At 39.6% G+C, this 21,824-nt stretch overlaps 1 protein-coding gene across 1 annotated transcript in view; it reads right to left on the bottom strand.

The window, feature by feature from the left end:
• Window positions 1-708: 708 nt before the first annotated feature.
• Window positions 709-21,824, bottom strand: part of LOC149173591 (protein DNA-DAMAGE INDUCIBLE 1-like) — a 177,312-nt gene continuing 156,196 nt past the window's right edge. Inside the window, exon 7 of the mRNA XM_089426743.1 lies at window positions 709-1,170. Coding sequence (XP_089282869.1) covers window positions 1,042-1,170 — 129 coding nt within the window. The 3' untranslated portion in view covers window positions 709-1,041. The remainder of the gene's footprint in view (window positions 1,171-21,824) is intronic.

Genomic DNA, 21,824 nt, shown 5'->3' with positions numbered 1-21,824 from the left:
TAATGTAATTACTTCATTTGGACTTGTATATTTTAACAGAATAGCTGAGAAGACAAAAAATAAAAGGATTCACAACAATTGAGTTTTGAAAACACTCGATGAATGAAATGGCAATCAAGGAAGTCAGTAGCCAATTCAATGTGTTGCATTTTCAATATAGGTGATTCAATTTTCCAATTTTTTGGGTTAACTATAACAATTTATAAGGTTAAACCTTCAAGTTCAACAAACTATAACTGAGCTGTAAAACATGTTTATTCCAAAAGTCCAGAGGGATAACTGAAATTACATCCACTCGATTTACTCAATTACGTTCATGGATAATCTTTATTCTAATTATATCTTCAAATTCCCTTTTTTCTAGAAATTTTTTTACTAGTTAAATGGTTTCAACTTTATTTAGCCCTTTTCATTGCTTGCAAGTTGCGAAACAAAGATGCAGACGAGCATTTTAACTCTCTACGTGTTACTTCCACCTTGCCGTAGATCGTTTCACCTTAAAATTAGGATAAATGCTGCACGGTGGTTACATGAGTTTCCAAATTTGCAACATGTCCTTAATTTAGTTTCCCTGCCAATGTCGTCATATATGCTGTGCCCCGTTAGCACAGCGGACGCTGACAAACACAAGAAACTGAATAATACGAAGGCATCACCCAAGCTCTTTCAGACGGTCCGACCACCATGATAAATAAATTGCTGACAAAGTTGACAATGAAATTTTCATGAAAATTATAAATAATTTAATGTGAAGCGACTGCTAAACATAATGTTTTTGAATTTGACACTGCAAAAGATTGACAGTACATTCAGCAGTAAGGAAGATACCACCTGCAGAGTATGGAAATAAATAGATAGTGCAGAATAACACTGCCACGGTGAAATGTGACCATACCCACAATAGTTGCTGATCAACCATCAGACAATAAAATTGCATAAGTTTACAATATATTACTGGAACCGCCATAGATAAATATGATCAGCAGCTTTGATATTCATCAGCTGGTCACACGGCATCAGTTAAAGTGATGGTTCCTGTAGTCAACCCCCAAATAAGAAACCCGCCGCCTGTTCTTCATTTCCGTTGAAGAGATTGAGTGCTTGAATCACTGATGCACGATCAAAACCAAGCTCTACCAGCTTCGCAATCTTTGCTTCATGATCCGAGCCCTGTAATTATTTAACATCTATATTAGTTAGCCCCTTCTTGTTCATTTTATAAAATATGCACAACTTGACCAGGTTAACATGTAACAATAAAATTATACTAATCACAATCATTGATGCAATCCCTGTCACTTTTGACATGTTGGGAACCAAGCTATCAACATCATATTGGGAACTTTGCCCATACAAAAAAAAGTGCAGTGAACTAAGAATGTAATGAATTTAGAGTTCGCCTTGGCCTCTTTCCGAAACGCCGATCTTATTTCTGTTTAGTTTTCTACAATGCACAAGAATTTGCATTACTTGCTAGATCTATATTTTGTTCTTTGGTTTTCCTACGATTTTCCTGTCTGAAATAACACATGGAATTCCAGAAAAACCTGAAAAACAAAATTGCTGCCTGGAGAAGAAAAACTAAGTTATAGATCAATATTTATAACATTCTAAACATTTTCAATAGGAGAAAGGGCTACTCGTTATATTATAGAAAGTCCTTTCAGTACCAAAAACAAAGTCTAAAAATAAAATCATAGCATGCATCATTTGCATTTTTAATTATCTAACTGATTGCTTCTTCTTTCTTTTATTTTCATTTAATTAACCACCTTACCCTCCAGCACATCGGTAAGGGTAAGATATTCTGTAAGGCTTGTTGAGAAATCTAGAGCATCGTGATTAGCAGATTTTTCTTTAATTAGTAACTGTTTGTGAGTGCCTTTTTATTTCATTGGATTAGGATCTTCTTGTTGCTCAAGTTATTAGTGTTCTTTCATCAAATAGCGACCAATGCATGAACATAAATAGACAAAAGACACAGAATGTAAGCTATCAACCAGGGCCAAAACCTCTCTCTTCGAGAGGAAAACCAACACAAATTCTTCTTATAGAAATTCCAATTGATGAATACCAAGACCAAGACCCTTGACCTATCTCCAAGACACAAGTTCTCTGATAGTCACTCTTCTTCTTGTCTCCTCTTCCGCTTCAACCTTCTTAGCATCACCGAGATCTTATCATTGTCTTCACACTGAGATCCCCTTTACTGTGAAATCTCCTTGCTGTCATATAATCGAAACCTTACTTCTGCGAGACCCTTACTAAGATTGTACTGAAACACAACATCATTATCAACGAACTGTGATTGCAACGAACTGTTATGTCATCAACACTGTATTTTCTGAACTTGTTATGACATCGTGATAGAGAGACCCTTCACTGTGAGATAGTACCAAGTTTATCTCTGCCATTTTGTACTCTTGATCGAGCTCCTTTCACCAAAGCAGTCTCTGCACTCCTATCCGAACTTACCTCTGCACTTGGTCACCGAATTCAGAGAGATCTGAACTCCTCTTGAATGTGATCCTATTCGCACTTCAAAGAGATCCGAACTGTAGCCTTTGTTGAAGTTTTTAAGTTCTACTTAGTTTAGAAACCCTTCATGCACTTTTATTTATTTATTCCTACCTACTTGTTATTTTCCTTTAACAAGTTATTTACAAAGTCAATACTGAAAATAAACACCAGTGCATGCTCAACATATTATAGATCAGCAACCAAAAGAAACAAGAAAAAACACACCACATGACACCATTATTTTTTGGACCAATGTCCCCAGAAAAACCCAATGCAGAAAAACCGGTGCAACTATCTAAGGGTTTTTTTATAAAGCAATATCCGAGTACAATCTGGCTGCCGAAACTAGCCTACCCAACAGAGAATTTCCTTAGTAGCTATACCTCACAATTTGAGAGAAATCCCCTAGCTGAAACCCCTGAAAATCTTTCCGGCAGCTCCTCAACACAAAACTGCTCTGCAACCCCAGCATCTGCCCAATCTGGACTGCGTCAGCCCCTCTCTGTCTCACGTTGGCCCTGCATCAGCCCCAAGAGGCCCTGCGTCATCTTTCTCGGCCTCTGCGTCTGACACGCTACACTCTCTGGTGCTCTGTGCAGCACTTGGTTGCCTCTGCATGGCCCTATGTGAGCCCTTGTTGGCTCTGCGTCACTCTCCTTGGTTGTTGCACTACTCTCTTGGCACAATCTCTGCCTTCTCTATTTCTCTGTAGTCAATGCCCCTCAGTTGCTCTCCCGATCACTGATCCTATCTCTCTTCGCAAACCTCGCTCTAGAGAATAGAATGACTAATCATCTCATGTACTCTCCAAGTGGCCCTCAAGCCTCCTCTTATACTTTTCATGTTGACATCTCAACGGCCGAGATTAAGTCTCCAATCAACGATTAAGATTAGATTTGGCTTAATCCATGTCTTTTGGACCATTCTAACACATTCACATTAATCCACATTAATATTTTATTTTCCCTAAGTTTAGACTTAGGAACTCCATCAAAAATATTAATTATTTTAATATCTCCTGATCTGTTTAGAATCTGTCCAAACCCTTTCTAGGTATTGGAGATCTCATGTGCCCCAACCTATCCACCAAATTTCGTGGCTAGAGCACATTTGATGCTACCCCAAATCAACAGCGTTCACCGCACTCTATGACATCTCCTGAAATGGTTATCCGAATCTCAGAACTGATCTAAACTTGTCTCTTCATTAGGCCACCTGAAATCCGAACTTGTCTGTGTCACTGTCACTCGAAAAACACAGAGGGATGTCTGGACTTCGTTGTGGAAATGTCAATCCTTTACACGCCTATTTATAGTGGTTGTCTCATAAATAAGCCAGACCTATTCTTATGAAGGGTTGTGTCTCCAAATAGGTGAGCCGACACGAGTTTTTCACTTCTTCTTGGGGCCAATTTGAAGAGGAGAACTTGTGCTTGTCTTGGAGGGCAATTAGACAATTCTATAGACTTATATACCTTCTTCATACATGACATTGACTCTATATGACTTTTATGACAAATCTTAAAGGCTCTTAATGGGAGCCTATTGGACATTGGATAAACCAACGCTCCCCGTGTGTTTCGCAACAAGGACTAACCGCCTCTCGTGGATCTTTATCTCTAGCAATGTGATCGTTGACTAACATCCGCAAGATTTGGTCTAACGACAATCGTGACTCCTAACAAGTGGTAACAGAACGTAGGTCACGAGTTCGATACACACTCAGCTTGCGTTGGGGGGGAGATTGTTGGACATTGGATAAACCAACGCTCCCTGTGTGTTTCGCAACATAGACTAACCGCCTCTTGTGGATCCTTATCTCTAGCGATGCGATCGTTGACTAACACCTGCAGGTTTTGGTCTAACGATAATCATGATTCCCAACAGAGCCATCTAAAATAAAATCCCTCACCCAAGAAACCCATGAAGCAAGCCTTACAATAATAATTTTATTTTATTCTTTACATCATTTACAAAAGTCATAATTACATGTCATTATGAAGACCGAACCTAGTTACACTTTTCAACACTCCCTCTTAACTAGGGAGGTATTCATAATCGTACTTGGTCATTGTCAATTTGAAGAATTTCTCATAAGAAGAATCAGATTGGTAACCCATTTGTATAGCATCATATCAACCAACATTGTTATATAGCAAGGCATTGACTAACAACTCTATCTCTCCACAAGATCTAAGCTCAATGCTGGCGAGACCAATGATTTATAGACACTCTCAGCATTGTCTCTCTCGAACATACCCCACTCGGGTTCTTAGGGTCTATTCCATCAGGACTATTCTTATCTTGGATTCCCCAATCCTCAAAGAATATCGGTCCTCTACCACTACTCTTCTCTTGGATGCCCTATCGCATCCTCAAAGAGCATTGGATGCCAAATGAATACCCAATCCTCCATTCTATCTTCCCAGGTGAAGACCAGAATGATGTGTCTATCTCTCCCTCTCAATTAGGGAGGACATATCTATTCCAATAAAGGAATGTACTCATTCCTACGGAAGGAATGTACCTAAGCTCTCTCTTGGCTTAAGAATTTCCAAGATTCTTCCAAGTAAGAAAATTGTTTCCAGGCTCCCTCTTAATTAGGGACCTACAACAGCTCCTCAGGTGGAGATCGTGAGACAACTAATTGTTTGAAGAACTCCTAACTTCAATGCCATGAATTTCTTTTCATTATCTAGGAGTCTTCATGTTTGGGACTTCTACATAGGGCACAAACCATCCATCACTTTCATTCATGAGTCAGTCATGTCATCATTCCTTGTTATTTTGGGTAGCATCAGATGTGCTCTAGCTTCGAAATTTTGTGGAGGGGCTAGAATACATGAGATCTCCAAAGCCCAAAAATAGTTTGGAGAAATTCCACTTGGATGAGGAGTTATTAAAATAAATAATATTTTTAATGGGTTCCTAAGTCTAAACTTAGGAAAATAAAAATATTAATGGGTATTAATAAGAATATGGGTGAGTGCCCCACAAGGGTAGGCGAGTTGGTAATCACAATGCAGTGAAGTTCATTAGAAAGGTGGGCTCTGTACTGAAGGTCACGAGTTCAAATCTGTCGGAGTTACCTTGGAGCTGTATAGAGGGGTGGGCATAGCTCCCTGTGGTTATAGAGGTAGTGGTCAGAATCGACCATGTGTAACGTGAGTTGTGAGGCTGCTCCTGTTGCCGATTCCATTGTAATAAAAATATATATATATAGGGGTGAGAAACTTCTAAGTGACGAGGATCAAGTATGTTTTAATCTTAGCCATTGATTAGGGACTTAATCTCTGTCATTGATTCATCAATAGGAAAAGTATAAGAGAAGGCTTGAGGGTCAGTTGGAGACACCGAAAAAATCAAGGAGTTCGAATTTTTTGGGGCGAGGTTTGCTAAGAAAATTGAGCTATGTGATCTGAGTTGTAGTGAGGGGCTGTTCGGCAAAGGGAACTTCAGTTTGAGGCTGAAGAATACATAGCAAAGGCAGAGCAACACTAGGAGAGACAGCGCAGTCCCAGAGAGGGTGGCGTAGAGGCTGTAGAGGGTGACACAGGGGACACAAAAGTCGTAGGGGCTAACATAGGCCCTTAGAGGCAGCGCTGGGGAGATTTTGTGGGGCAGAGAGGGAGAATTTCAACAAATAGACTTTCTGAGCAGAGGAGGCTCACTGTGGAGGTGACGCAATTCCATAACAGAGCTTGGAGCAGTTGTCGCTGCCCAACCCTGGGAACAGCCAAGTCATCTTGGGGGTTTGATCATGCAATTATTGAATTTGTCGGAATATCTGTCTCCGGATAGAGGTACTTCTGCCAGGATTTTTCTCTGTTGGGTGAACCATATCTGGCACCCTAGTTGTATTCAAGAATCTGCTTAACAATACAAACCCTCTATATGATGCACCAGTTTTCCCGAATTGGGTATTTCCGAGGATGATTGTCTAAAAATAACAGTGTCCCTTCTGTGATTGTCTCAGTGTATTTCAATTCATGATTTGTATGTATGTGTAGGTTGCAATAGTGTTTTTCATCGATGTTTATGTAATTAAAAAACTTGTTAATGCAAAGAACAAGTAGGAGATGTTAAACCAATAATTGCAGTAGGGGTTTCTGATGTGTAGATTCAAAAATTCTCACATGGTATCAGAGCATTGCAGATCATAGGAGACTGAAGACACCAGCCAAGAAATCCAGAGAATTTGCAGCAGAAAAGCAGTTGTCCCGAGTGACAGCATTGTTCCAGAGCTAGAGACGCAGAAGGAGGAGTGACGCAGTGCAGAGAAGGTGACGCAGAGGCTCACGCAGTGCCTGCGTTAGCACTCTGAGCCAGGTGAGGGTGACGCAGTAGCTGGGAGGAGCCCACGCAGTAGCTGCGTCAGCGATCTAGGCCAGCGCAGAAGCAGGGGGGTGGGGCAGATCAGACTCATGCAGTGCCACATCATCTTTCTGAGCCAGGAAGGATTGACGCAGTGGCCAGGAGGAGTTGATCTAGCTCACAGTGATTGCACAGAGCCAGAAGGGCTCAGATTCCTCAGTTGTCGGAGCTAAGGGCGCTGAGCAGAGTTTGATTTGAGGAGTTGGTGGGATGTTGTTTCTGTTGGTGCAAAACTGTGTCTAATGCGACTAAACCAAGGTAGAGGGAATCATTGCCTTGACAAATTTCTAGCCAAGACATCTAGGTCTAGGTTGCAGCAGCAAAGGAGGATTGAAGAGAAGCGATTCGACAATTGGCCAAACTATTCCGAGAGGGAAATCAGGACTCAGAGGGAGTCTAGAGAGGAGCTTGTTCCTTAGAGGGTTTCTCGCGCCCAAGGAATACAGATCCAAGTCTTGCTAGATTGACGATAGGAGAGGGAGCAGAGAACCAGTTTTACTTTTTAGCAGAGACGGCAATGAACGGGTTGAGGGATTAGGATAGATTGCACGGAGCATCCAATTTTGTCATCTGGAAGGCCAGGATCCTAGCAATCCTAGATAAACATTGCATCAAGGATTATGCCTTGAAAGTGATTGTTGTTCCGATTGACGTTGATGTAGCAAAGAAGTACGAGGAGGCCTAGGCGAAGGCAAAGTGCATGATCCTAGACGGGGTCAAAAATCATGTAGTACCACACATCGCTGAGAAGGAAACGACAAGGGGTATGTGTGAGACCTTGACCACCTTGTAGCAGGGCTCTTCCGCGAAACGGAAGATGCTATTAGAAAATCAACTGAGACAATAACAGATGCAGAAGGGAGAGGAGATAGATCCCTTCCTTCTCAGGTTGCAAGGGATTCGCGACCAGTTGACTTCCATCGGGTCTAAACCATATCCTGAGTTCATGGTTAGAACTTCCTTGAATGCAGTCACCAAGGATTGGGAGAAATTTTTCCAAAGTATTTTGGGCAGAACGACTCTCCCCAGTTGGGAGGAAATGTGGGCAGCTCTTCGACAACAAGAGCTCAGAAGGATGACAAAGACAGGGAGTAGCAGCAAGGGAGCCCGAGTCAAGGAGGAGGAGGAGGAGGTTGCAAGTCTCGCATCGTCGGGACAGCAAGTGTCACAGAAGAGGAAGAAGAAAGACATCACCAAGGTCAGATGCTTCAACTGTGGGGCGCTGGGACATTATGCCACTCATTGTCCCCAGAAGAAGAGCAAGGGGGAGACTTCTGAATCAAAGGTTGCTCCAGCAAAAGCGGACAAAGATGGTGTGGATGATGATTGTGCCATGAGCGCTCATGCGCCTCTGGAGAAGAGGTGGGGCGATATGGACTTATTGTCAAGAGAGCTACATAACGGGCAGGATCCTTGAGGCACCAAACTCTTGGATCACAGACGGCTACGGGAGCCCTTAACGACAGTAGCAAAATGATGGGTGTCAGTTAGAGTGAGGTGTGATGGAGCGACAGTGGCAGAGTTAGAGTGCCAAAGTCTAAGGCAGCGCAGTGGATGTTGTAGCAATGCGAGAGGCACAGAGCAGTTTGCAGCAGCGTAGTAGCAGCATAGGGTCAGCATAGATTAGCAGTAGAGGTAGCTTCAACATCACGAGGCATCCAGACTGACCAAAATGTCAGTGTTTGGGTGAGGTTTCAATGACTTACTTCTCAGTAACTCAGTTCCCGTGCAATAGTTAGCAATGGCAATGCTATGGTCAGCATGAGGCATCATTTTTTAGAGGAAGTTGTAGTATAGATGTAGCAATAGTAGTGGCAGTGGCAGAGTCATGTGCGCAGTACAAGAAGCAGCAGTGCAGTGGATGAAGGGAATCAGGCCGAGCATCAGCAGCACAGAGGACCGATGCAGTGGATTAGTGTAATGCTTCTATGGGGAAGTATTGCTAGAGCACATTCCTCGCTAAGAGAGAGTGTTGATTTTGGGTAGCATCGGGTGTGCTCTAGCTCCGAAATTTTCTGGAGGGGCTAGAATACATGAGATCTCCAAAACCCAGAAATCATTTGGTTCTCATTCAACTCGGATGAGGAGTTATTAAAATAATTAATATTTTTAATGGGTTCTTAAGTCTAAACTTAGGAAAATAAAAATATTAATGGGTATTAATAAGAATATGGATGAGAAACTTCTAAGTGACAAGGATCAAGTCTGTTTTAATCTTAGCTGTTGATTAGGGACTTAATCTCGAGTGTTGATTCATCAACAGGAAAAATATAAGAGGCTTGATGGTCAGTTGGAGATACACTGAAAAGATCAAGGAGTTCAATTTTCCTGGGGCGAGGTTTGTTGGGAAAGTCGAGCTAAGTGATTTGAGATGCAGTGAGGGGCAGTCCGGCAAGGGAACCCCAGTCCGAGGTTGAAGAATACATAGTAGAGAGGCAGAGTAGCACCGGGAGAGACAACGCAGTCTTAGAGAAGGTGACACCGAGGCCGTAGGGGCTAACGCAGGTGACACAGAAGCCGAAGGGGCTGACGCAGGCCCTTAGAGGTAGTGCTGGGGAGATTCTGTGGGGCAAAGAGGGAGCAGTTCAGCAATCGACTTTCTGAGTAGACGAGGCCCACTATGCAGGCGGCGTGGATCCTAAAGGAGGTGACACAGTTCCAGCGCAGAGCTTGGAGCAGCCGTTGTTGCCTAGCACTGGGAACAATCGAGTCATTTGTGGGGTTTGATCATCCAGTTGCTAAATTTGCTAGAATATTTGTCTCTGGATAAAGGTACTTCTGCCATGACTTTTCTCTGTTGGGTGAGCCATATTTGGCACCCTAGTTGTATTCAAGAATCTGCTTAATAATACAAACCCTCTATATGTTGCATCGATTTTCCCGAATTGGGTTTTTCCGGGGACGATTTTCCAAAAATAACAGTGTCCCTTGTGTGCTTGTCTCAGTGTATTTCAATTCATGATTTGTATGTATGTGTAGGTTGCAATAGTGTTTTTCATCAATGTTTATGTAATTAAAGAACTTGTTAATGTAAAGAACAAGTAGATGTTAAACTAGTAATTGCAATAGGGGTTTTTGATGTGTAGATTTAGAAATTTTCGCATTCCTTTCATCAGAAAGCCATGCATCAGTCTACATTTGGCCTTGCTTGACGTCACGTTGCCTTCTTCGTAACATTTTCTTTGAAAGGATCTTACATCCTTCTACATGGTCATCTTGGAAGACATTCACAGTTCTTCCATTGGCAAGAGATGCATAAGCCCATCCAGATACTTGTTCAAAAATAAGAAATGAACACTTAAATCACAATTACTTTTGTGATGGTCTTTCATCATGACATCTTCCAGTTAGCATCAGTGTTCTGCATACGTGTTGACATATCTCCCAAAGATATCCATTGTCAAGGGTCTCCATTTTTTTCAACTTCTATCTGAGTCTTCATATTTTTTCGGGAGATTTCTTGTCAAATCTTCTTGGTCTTCTGGATGTTGATTGCCTTTACCATATGGTTGCATATCTCACAATATCTTTGTTGAATAAAGTTGTCAATGATGGCATCATAGTTGAATTGTTGAAAAAAACCCTAGATATTGTTTAAACCCTAACTACATGACTAGAGGCTAGGTGCATGTGTTTATTAATGAAATTCTAGATACACTTGCCATAACGAAGAGCTAGCAATGATGTCGTTATGATATCATGTTTGCATTGTTGAAGCTGGCCATGTCAGTCATTAATGATGGCAAGCCAATAACTTGCCCTTATACGCATTGCCCAAGCTTTGTTGGAAATGCCCATGAAGACATATTGAAAAGGCACCCTAGCCTCGTTGAATGATGCTCATAATTGCCATGTGATGAGGCCCTAATCTAGTAACCCTAGATGTATGAATATGTCAAAGAAACCCTAGTCCTTTTATGCAATCCTAATGCATGAAGATCACATGCACTAGCATGTCAAAATAGTGAAAAAAATTCTAATCCACTTGATGCTCTAATTCCATGAATGAAATTCTTTAATAGGGTTGTTATAAAAAAATATGCATATGATGAAAGAAAAATTAAATTTCCATCATTACAGGTCATATATTGGAGGGAATACTTGTATCAGCTTAAAGAGGAGGTCATAAGCTTTCCAATGAGTACTCACTTGCCTTCTAATTCCTTATCGTTGAAGAGAAATCAATTTTTGAAATTAGCATATGTCAAAAATGGTCAAACTGTCCAAGCTGACTTGAGTAGGCTCATAACCCTTGGCAAAGAGACGTGTCCCTTCAGAATATGGAAAAACCACTATAAATATAAACTTAAATTCATCCATTCAAGCTCAAATTTTTCGGTGGAGACAAGACAAGAGGTAGAGAAGCAGTCGCAGTCGCAGCCTAGAAAAGCAAGGAAGACAATTTTGTGGAATTGTCCTTGGGTTAAATAGTCTCCCACAAGTTCGAGCTAGGAGCAAATTATCGTAGTTGTCATGGTCGAAGTTGTTGTAGTTGTTGTGGTCGAAGTTGTTGTACTTGTTGTGGTCGAAGTTGTCGTACTTGCCGTGGTCGAAGTTGTCGTAGGTGTCGTAATCACAATTGTCGTAGTTGTTGTGGTTGAAGCTACCGTGGTCAAAGTTGCCATAGATTGTGTGGCCGAAGTTGTTGCAGCTGCCGTAGTTGAAGTTATCATAGTTTCCGTGGTCAAAGTTGTTGCAGTCGCTGTAGTGGAAGTTGTCATAGTTGTCGTGGTGGAAGCTACCGTGGTCAAAAATACCGTAGTTTCTGTGGTTGAAGCTGTCGTGGTCGAAGTTGTCGTAGTTGTTGTGGTCGAAGTGTTGATTTATTAGGATTGGACAAATAGAGCTTGTTGAAGTCTTCTCTTGAGAACAGAATAGGGCAAAGTTGGAGAACTTTGTGAAGCAGCATATTGAAGATTTGTGGAGATCATTGAAGACCATGATGCATTGAAGCCATAATGAGGTAACCTTGGAGATTTTGTTTGGGTGACATGAAAAGCAGTGGCGATACTTTCTAAGAAGACAAGGTTGTCATTGATGACATGAGGTGGACTAAGGGAAGGCATAGTTGAAGATTGACAAGGCTTGTTGAAGAAGACATTGGGAGCTGTGAAGTATAACCAAATACATCTTGACGAAGTAAAGTAACGATGGAGCCCAAGAGGGTGGAGCCTCGAAAAGACAAGGTTGGTGCCTTGGAGGATAAGGTTGGAGCTCTAGAGGATCGGAGTCCTCAAGAAACCAGGTCGGAGCCTTGGAAGTCCAAGTCAGTGCTTGACAAATACAGGTTGGAACCTAGGAGATTGAAGATCAGTGTCCTCATCTAGGGTTGGAGCCCTACATATATTGTACTTGCTTTATTGTAAAGAAGAAATTAATAAAAGCATTTATTCTTATTGTTCATTTTGTGTTCTAAATATAAGTGATCTAACTGGTAAAAGTAATAATTGAAAAGAAACACTGATTCACCCCCCCCCAAACATTCCCAACAATCCTTCCATTTTTCACACAATTCATTGCCAGGAGCTTCCAATCAGAGTTCCTCAATTGTAGTCAACCACCTCATACTATGAAGACATATTATGTTGATTTCATCTAGTGTGACCCATGTCTTTCGTCATCCTTTCATAGGAGGAGATTCCTTTCCTTTGATCTTGCTTCTCAAGATAGAGCAGTGATCCATGTTACCTACAACCATACAACATGACTTTATAATATTGAATACAAGCATACATACCTCATTTACATTTAGGTCATCTAGACTTCTTTCAGCGGATTCCTTGATTGAAACGAGGTTCAACACCTTGATGTGCTTCATTTCTTATGTCATCAAACCATCATCCCATGAATTCCATAAGTTGGAGTTCTCGCTGAAACACTTCCTTCCTCTCTAGATTGGTGAACCTTCCGATGAAGATTCCATTAGAGAATCTTGAAGATCTTGCATATCCCTATCCAGCAAAGGTTACCTTTTGATGTATGATGAGCCTTGTCCTGGATGACTTCTTCATTTCCTTAAGTTTCCAATGAGGTTCCCAAGAGCTATATCCTTCATATTTGACTGCCATAGATTTTGTTCTAGTTGTCCTATGGTGATGTCACGAGCTCTTGCTTCTAATTCTTTTCCTCTATTAGCTTCCTCCACTTCTTCAGTGAAATGGACCTCTTCTCTATCTTTCTTGTTATTTCTCTTCTTAAGCTTAGGACGATCTTTCCTCTAATGCTCACAATATTGATTTCTTAGATATCTTCTTCTTTCAGTTTGACAAATGTCTGAATACTTTTTGCCCTCAACTTGTCTTCCTCTATCTTGCATAGAAACCACAAGTTGTTGAATGGGATAACCTTTTATCCTCATAGATATTTGTCACCTTGTTCATCAGTTAGTGCATTTAGAACAAAAAAAAGAGATTATTTCCTTATCCAAAATCATCTCTCTTGGATCTTGCAGTTGAGATCTTATGAAGATATCCCTTCATCCTTTGATACCTTCAATTTGTGTAGATCAGATCTAAGTGATATGAGCCTTCTTATTGCATCTTTAGAGAACAGTTCTTCCAGCTTATCATATATATATATATATATATCTCTTTGATGTCTCCAATTCTATCCTCCTTTTCCATGCAAGGAATTTCAATGTCCCAACCAGCGTATAGATCTACTTGCAGAACAAAGTCATTTTATCAGATTTAGATTATAGAATGAAAAATACTTACTTGATAGTGAAGATGAACTCCCCTTGATGATGCTGATTGATGAGCATGTCTTGATACTATCCTCTTTAAGAATAATGAAGATTTTCTTGCTTCAATGAGAGGGAACTTGCCTTATAGCCTTTTGAAAAAGGTGTGAATGCTTTTAGCTTTCATTGGATGACTAGCCTTCAAGATACTTCGACATTTCGATGGTGAATGAGTGCAGATCATAAATACTTCTAGGGTTTCAAATTTTTCCAAGATGATGTGATCTTAGTCCTCGAAATGCTTCTCTTGAATCTCTATACTTTTGGGCTACCTTTTTAGATCTCTTCAACTTGATGAGGATCTTTGTGGTCTTTTAATGATGACTTAGAGGATCCAAAACTTTTGTTGGTGTAGACTGCTTCTTCGATCTAAGGTTTGATTCTTCAATTTAGATCTTGAACTTTCGTTTTGACAACCTTCGACTTGCATTGAAGCCTTTCTTGAAAACTGATCCTTGAGTGTCTCTTTGATTACATGCCCTTTTCTTGACCTTGACACCTTAGCTTTGATACCATGTTGAGAAATTTATGGCATCGTGATTAGGAGATTTCTCTTCAATTAGTAACTTCTTGTGAGTGTCTTTTTACTTCATCAAATTAGGATCTTGTCGCTAAAGTTATTAGTGTTTTTCTTAATCAAATAGCTACCAATGCATGAACATAAATAGAGAAGAGACACAGAATGTAGGCTACTAGCCAAGGCAAAAACCTCTCACTCTTTGAGAGGGAAACCCGCAAAAATTCTTCTTATAGAGATTCCAGTTGACGAATACCAAGACCAAGACCTGTGACCTATCTGCTACTCCAAGACCAAGACACAAGTTCTCTTAACAATCACTCTTCTTCTTGTCTCCTCTTCCACTTCGACCTTCATAGCATCACCGAGATCTTATCATTGTCTTCACATTGAGATCTCCTTTACTGTGAGATCTCCTTGTTGTCATATAACCGAGACCTTACTTTTGTTTTTGGTCTCATCAATTCATTAAACAAGAAAGAAAGGCAAGAAACTAAATGGAAACTGAAATACACACAAATAAGTAGAAATAGTTTTACGTGGTAAAACTCAACAGTGTGTCAAGGAAACCTCCATGCGGCAAGGGATTGGAAATCTTTATTAATCAAGAATGATTCTCCATGATTACATTCTCTCGGGCATTCACCAGTTTTAAATGAGCCTCTCCTTCGTTACATAACTACAAATTCGATATAAAACTAATTGCCAGTAACAAATAAAGATTTTACTCATTATTACATAATTTGTTGTCACATTTCAACAAACTCCATCTTGACAACAATTTTCCTAATCCCTTGCCCATGCCCATTCATCATCTCTTATGTAAACTAGGAGAAGCTAAACACCATCACAGCTTCTCTACTATAAATGGCTTCGTGAATATGTCTGCACAATTCTCCCGCATATGGACCTTCTTGAGAGCTACTTTTCCGCCATAAATCACGTCTCAGAAAATGATACCTTACATCAATGTGCTTGGTCTTGCTGTGATAAGTTGGATTTGTAGCCAAGTGAATAGCACTTTGATTGTCACATAACACGTTCACTTTTTCCTGCGTCCTTCCAATCTCATCAAGTAGACCCTTTAACCAGATTGCTTCTTCACTGGCATCTGAAGCAGCTATATATTCTGCTTCAGTAGTGGACAAAGCAACTATTTCTTGAAGCTTTAACATCCAGCTAATTGCTCCACCTAAAAGAGTAAAGACAACCTGTAGTAGACCTCCTTTTGTCCAAATCACCTGCATAATCAACATCCACATATTCGCAGACTGATCCTTCACTACCATTAAAGATGATGCAATGGTCACTAGTGCCTCTTAAATACCGAAGCACCCATTTCACTACTCGCCAATGTTCTTCCCCTGGATTTGCCATGAACCTACTGACAACTCCAACTGCATGTGAAATGTCAAGTCTTGTAGATACCATTGCATACTTTAAGTTTCCTACAACATTAGCATATGGTACACGAGACATATACTGCTTTTATTCATTAGTTCTAGGACTCAAAACTGAAGAAAGCTTAAAATGGGAAGCTAATGGAACATTAACAGGTTTCACACTGTTCATACCGAACTTTTCAAGTACTCTTTCCACATACTTCTGCTGTGATAACCAAAGCTTACCACTTTTCCTCTCTATGTATCTCCATACCCAAGATATGTTTTGCTGCTCCAAGATCTTTCATATCAAACACCCTAGAGAGCTGAGCCTTTAACCTGTTGATCTCTTCCATGCTTTTGCTTGCAATAAGCATATCGTCAACATACAAAACTAAGATAATGAATATGCCATTGAAACTCTTGAAGTATACACAATGATCATACTCACTTGTAATAAAGTTTTGGCTCACCATGAAGGAGTCAAACTTATTGTACCATTGCCTAGGGGACTGCCTCGGGCCATACAATGATTTCCTAAGCTTGCAAACTAATCTTTTGTTGCGACCTTGTACAAAACCTTCTGGTTGTTCCATACATATCTCTTCATCCAAATCACCATGTAGAAAAGTTGTTTTAACATCTAACTGTTCTAACTCAAGGTTAAGTAATGCAATTAGTGCCAACACAATACGAATAGAAACAAGTATTACAACTGGTGAAAAAATCTCATGAAAGTCAATACCTTCAACCTGAGATTACCCTTTTGCTACCAGCCTTGCCTTATACCTTTCGATACTTCCATCAACTTTTTGCTTCAATTTGAAGACCCATTTGCATCCAACACCACTTCTCCCTTCAAGAAGTTCTACAAGATCCTAGGTATTGTTCTTGGCTAAGGAATCCATTTCTTCTTCCATAGTCATTTTCCATTTTTCGCTATCCGTATCATCCACTGCTTCCTGATAACAAGAAGGTTCCCCATCTTCAGTAATCAAAGCAAAAGATGAAGCAGAATCTTCATATCTTTTCGGAGTTTTTCTTTCCCTTGTAGACCTTCTTAGAGTGATTGGTTGTTGAACTAGTTCAGAAACTTCAACAGTTTCCTTTGTATCTTCTTCACCATTTCCTCTAATAGTCTTTCCTTCCTTTCGACTTTCGAAAAAAGGTCTAGCCTCCAACTGAATTCATTGATTTGGCGATACATGTTCCTGTACAATTCTTTCAACCTCTAATTTTAAAAAAGAAGATTCATCAAATGCTACATCTCTACTGATGACTATATTCCACGAAGTAGGATCCCACACCTTGTATCCTTTCACCGCATAGTCATACCCAACAAAAACATAACATTTCGATTTCGGATCTAATTTTGAACGCTGATTTTTAGGAATAAGAGCATAGGCATCACAACCAAATATCCTTAAATGTGAATAATCACATGACTGACCTGACCAAACTTCTTCAAGAATTTTACAATTAATTGCTAGTGAAGGTGATCTGTTAACTAAATAACGAACAGTGGATACTACTTTTTCCCACAACTCCTTTTGCAGGTTAGCATTGCTGATCATGCTTCTGGGTCTTTCCATAAGAGTCTGATTCATACGTTCCGCAACACCATAGAGTTTTATGCCTAACAATTCCTTCATCTTTACAGTGTTGTTCAAATTCTAGAGAAGTAAATTCACCACCATTGTCAGTTCTCAAACATTTAATTGATTTTCCTGTTCTTTTTTCTACCCTTGCTTTAAATTGTTTGAAGACATTGAATACATCAGCTCTCTTTTTTAACATAAAGACCCAAACGTTCTGGGAGAAATCATCAATAAATGTTAAGAAATATAAAGCACCTCCATACAATACAACAGGAGATAGTCCCCACAGATCAGAATGAATATAGTCAAAAATTTCTTCACTATTATGACTACCAGTTTTAAACCTCTGTTTACATTGTTTTCCATATAGACAATGTTTACAGAAATCCAATTTCAAGGATTTCAAATCAGGGAGTAATTTACGGTTCATCAGTACCTGGAGACCTTTTTCACTCATGTGACCCAATCATCGATGCCATAGGGGAGTACCTTCTTCTTTTTTCTTTGACACAATCATCGTTTCACTGACTTGAGTACTTCCTTTGAGTCTGTAAAGATTTCTGATCTTTTCTGCCTTCATAACAACTAGGGTGCCTTTTGAGACTTTCAACACTCCATTCTCACCTGTAAACTTATAACCATCCGAGTCCAACACTCCCAAAGAAATCAAATTTTTCTTCAATTCAGGTACATGTCTAACATTAGTTAATGTTCTAACTATGTTATCATACATTTTAATCCTGATATTTCCCATCCCAATAGTCTGACATGATACATTATTACCCATAAACACAGAACTACCATTTATAACTTCATATGAAGTAAACCAATTTTTGTGTGGACTCATGTGATGAGAAGCACCAGAGTCTAACAAGCAACTTTCAAAATTCTGAGAGACATTATATATAGGTAAGGTTTCATCTACCATATATAATTCTTCAGCAGATAAAAATTCATCTATCATACCTGAATCAACTTGATTTGCTTCCTTCTTTGGGTTATCAAACTCTTTCCGTTTCCAACAGTCTTTCTTGAGGTGTCCAATTTTATTGCAATACCAACATTTTGCCTTACACTTCTTTCCCTTTGATTTTGATCTGGAAGACCCCCTTGTTTTTTCTCCTCTTTCCTTTGACCGTTCTCTGGTTGTCATGGCTTCTGGTGCCACTGTTTCAGTACTGGATTTCCTTCGTACTTCTTTAGATAAGAGAGCTCCCACAACTGATTCAAATTTCAAAGAATCAACAGTGCTCAAACTAATTGAAGTTACGAAGTGGTCCCATGACTCGGGCAGAAAACACAACAAGGTTATAGCTTTGTCTTCTTCCTGAATTTTAACTTCCATGTCTGATAGTTGACATATAAGTGTATTAAAACATTTAAATATTCTGCAACTTTTGTACCCTCCTTCATCTGAAGACTATACAATTGTCTTTTCAAATAAATTCTATTGGTTAACGATTTTGTCATATATAATTTTTCCAGTTTTTCCCATAAACCTGCAGTTGTACTCTCTTCAACAATGTTGAAGAGAACTTCATCCACCAGGCATAACCTGATGGTACTGAGAGCTCGAGCATCCAAGTCCTCCCAGTCTGAATCTTTCATGCTAGCAAGTTTCTTATTCACCCCGTCCAATGCTTTGTGCAACCCTTGTTGCACAAGCAAATCCCTAACTTTCAGTTTCCATAAAGCAAAGTTATTCTTGTCGGTGAATTTCTCCACCTCGAACTTTGCATTCGTCATTTTAGCCATTTCTTTCTATAACGTTTAAAAAAAAAATTGCTTCTAGGGTTTATTTCTGAATTTGATTTTCTCCACAATCTACTTTCAACTAGGGTTTCTTTTTTATTTTGATTTTCTAAACAAAATTTGATTATGTTGCCCCTTTTTTTTTAAATTCAAGTTTCCTCCACAAATTCTAAAAACAATCTTGAAATTTGTAATGACCCAATTTATGAAATTAAATAAAATTAATTAAATTAAAAATTAAAAATTAAATAAATTAAAATTAAATCATTAAAATAAATAAATAAACTTTATTTCAAATTAAGATATTCAAATAAATTCAAATCAGAGTTTGTTTATAAAAATCAACACGTATCATAATTTGGACACGGAGATGGAGGAAGTCGGTAAATGGAAACTTATAAGAAGGAAGGGACGGTTGGAGGCAGGGGGGAGAAAACAGGAGGAAAGTTTATACACAGAGTTTGTTTATCATCAGGAACAGTTGGGCCTTGCTTGTTCTGAGGTTTCTGGGCACGAGGGAACAGTCTGCTTTAACTGAGAAGTTTACTGGACTGAGTAAGCGAGGTTCTGCTCAGTTTGGCTGGGTGGTTTTGGTCTTTTGGTAACCGAAGCAAGAGCAATTTGAGGCATCATCAACCGCAGGATTACAGGTAAGTACTCTCAATAGTTCTGTCAGTTAAATTTATAAAATTCAGGGATTTTTATCACAGGCTCATGACGTTTAATTTTAGAAGCCTTTACTGTTTCTGCGATGGCTGTAAAATTTTGTACAGTTCTTACATTAAATCTTGAATAGCCCTTACAAAATTGCCTCAAATATGTAGGGAAAATTTTCCAAAAAATCTTCAAAAACTATTTTCCTTATCTCTTCACAAATTTACCAGTGCTCAAACAGAATTCAAATTTCCGCAAAAGAATAAATAAATGAATACCCAGACTCTTTCTGCTAATTGAAGTTTCTTTTGTGAACTTTGATTCTCAACAATCTGCTTTTTGTTTCATGGACGCAGGGTCGGCAGCTGCAAGTGGCAGTATCTCACACTGTTGATCAAAGTTTTTCTTCCGGCAACAGATCTTTATCTCTGCAACCAACAACGTTCATCAACAAATCTCTGCAACCACAACGTTTATCAACGAAGCTCTGCAGTTCATCAAGGGTTTGCTGCTACCTTGGCAGCTTTCCTTTCTTGAGGGTAGACAGCTTCAACGTGACAATTAATGAAGACGGCTTCAACATATAGTTTCAAAACAATGGTTTCAATTTATATTTTTCTGTAGTTGAAGCTTCTTGTTTGACTAGCGGCTTAGGGTTCTCTCCAGCTACAGCGGTCAGGACCAGTCACGACCATCAACGTACTTTCTGTCTTTTCTTATAACAAAATGGCTCTGTCTGAGCGGAACCCTTCACAACAATTTGGCAGTTGTTGTCTTCTTAGCGTTGCCCTTCAACAGTCTGTAATCTAGTAAACTTCAATCAGGCACAACACGTTTTCATTCCAACTTTGTTCAACGTACAACAATTTCCTTTCTCACTGCAACAATGGCTCATTTCAACAGTTATTTGACACATTTAACCTCGCTCTAATACCACTTGTTGGTCTCATCAATTCATTAAACATGAAAGAAGGAAAAGAAACTGAATGGAAACTGAAATTCACACAAATAAACACAAATAGTTTTACATGGTAAAACTCGACAGTGTGTCAAAGAAACCTCATGGGCCAAGGGATTGGAAATCTTTATTAATCAAGAATGATTCTCCATGATTACATTCTCTCAAGCATTCACCAGTTTTAAATGAGCCTCTCCTCCGTTACATAACTGCGATTCGGTATAAAACTAACTGCCAGTAGCTAATAAATATTTTACTCATTATTACATAATTCATTGTCACATTTCAACCTCTGTAAGACCCTTGCTGAGATTGTATTGAAACGCAACATCATTATCAACAAATTGTGATTGCAACGAACTGTCATGTTATCAAGACCGTATTTTTTGAACTTGTTATGACATCGTGATAGAGAGATCCTTCATTGTGAGATAGTACCAAGTTTATCTCTGCCATTCTGTGTTGATTTTTGGTAGAATCGGATGTGCTCTAGCCATGAAAATTGGTGGAGAGGCTAAGGCACATAAGATCTCCAAGGCCCAGAAATCGTTTGGATAAATTCCACTGGGATGAAGAGATATTAAAATAATTAATATTTTTAATGAGATACTAAGTCTAAACTTAAGAAAAATAAAATATTAATGCGTATTAATATAATATGGGTGAGAAAGTTCTAAATAACGAGGATCTGGCCAGATCTAATCTTAGTCGTTGATTAGGGACTTAATCTCTGTTGTTGAATCGTTAATAGGAAAAGTATAAGAGGGTTGAGGATCAGTTGGAGATACACCAAGAAACTTGAGAGATTAGTCAATTCGATTTTCTGGGGCGTGGTTTGCTAAGGAAATCGAACCAGTGATCAGTGGCAGGGAGGGGCAATTCAGCACAAGGTCAAGAATACATAGCAAAGAGGCAAAGAGAGTGTCGGAGAGACAACGCAAAGGCTAGGAAGGCTAACGCAGAGGCAGTCAGGACTGACACAGAGGCTTTGGAGGCCAGAGCAGAGAACGCAGAGAGCCAAGAGGCTGACGAAAAAGTCGTAGAGAATGACGCAGGCAACGTAGAGGGATGCAAAGCTGACGCTGGGCTAAAGAGGCTACGTTGAGGAATTTTCATGGGGCAGATTGAGAGTTGATTAGCTGACGCGAAGCCGTAGAATGGTGATGCAATCCTTGGAGGGTGACGCAGTTCCTGAGGTTAGTTTGGAGCAGCTTTCGTTGTCCAGCTAAGGGCGCAGTCGAAGTCACTGTGTGGCTATTCATCCAGTTGTTGATTAGCTGAAATATTTGTCTCCGAAGAGAGGTACTACTGTCGAGGACATTCTATGT

Source organism: Pinus tabuliformis, chromosome 4_2, assembly GCF_031772625.1.
Source record: "Pinus tabuliformis cultivar Carrire ecotype Pingquan chromosome 4_2, CPIR1, whole genome shotgun sequence".
Lineage (NCBI taxonomy): Eukaryota > Viridiplantae > Streptophyta > Pinopsida > Pinales > Pinaceae > Pinus > Pinus tabuliformis.
The sequence above is the reverse complement of the archived record's forward strand: the minus strand, read 5'-3'. Positions and strand labels throughout refer to the sequence as shown.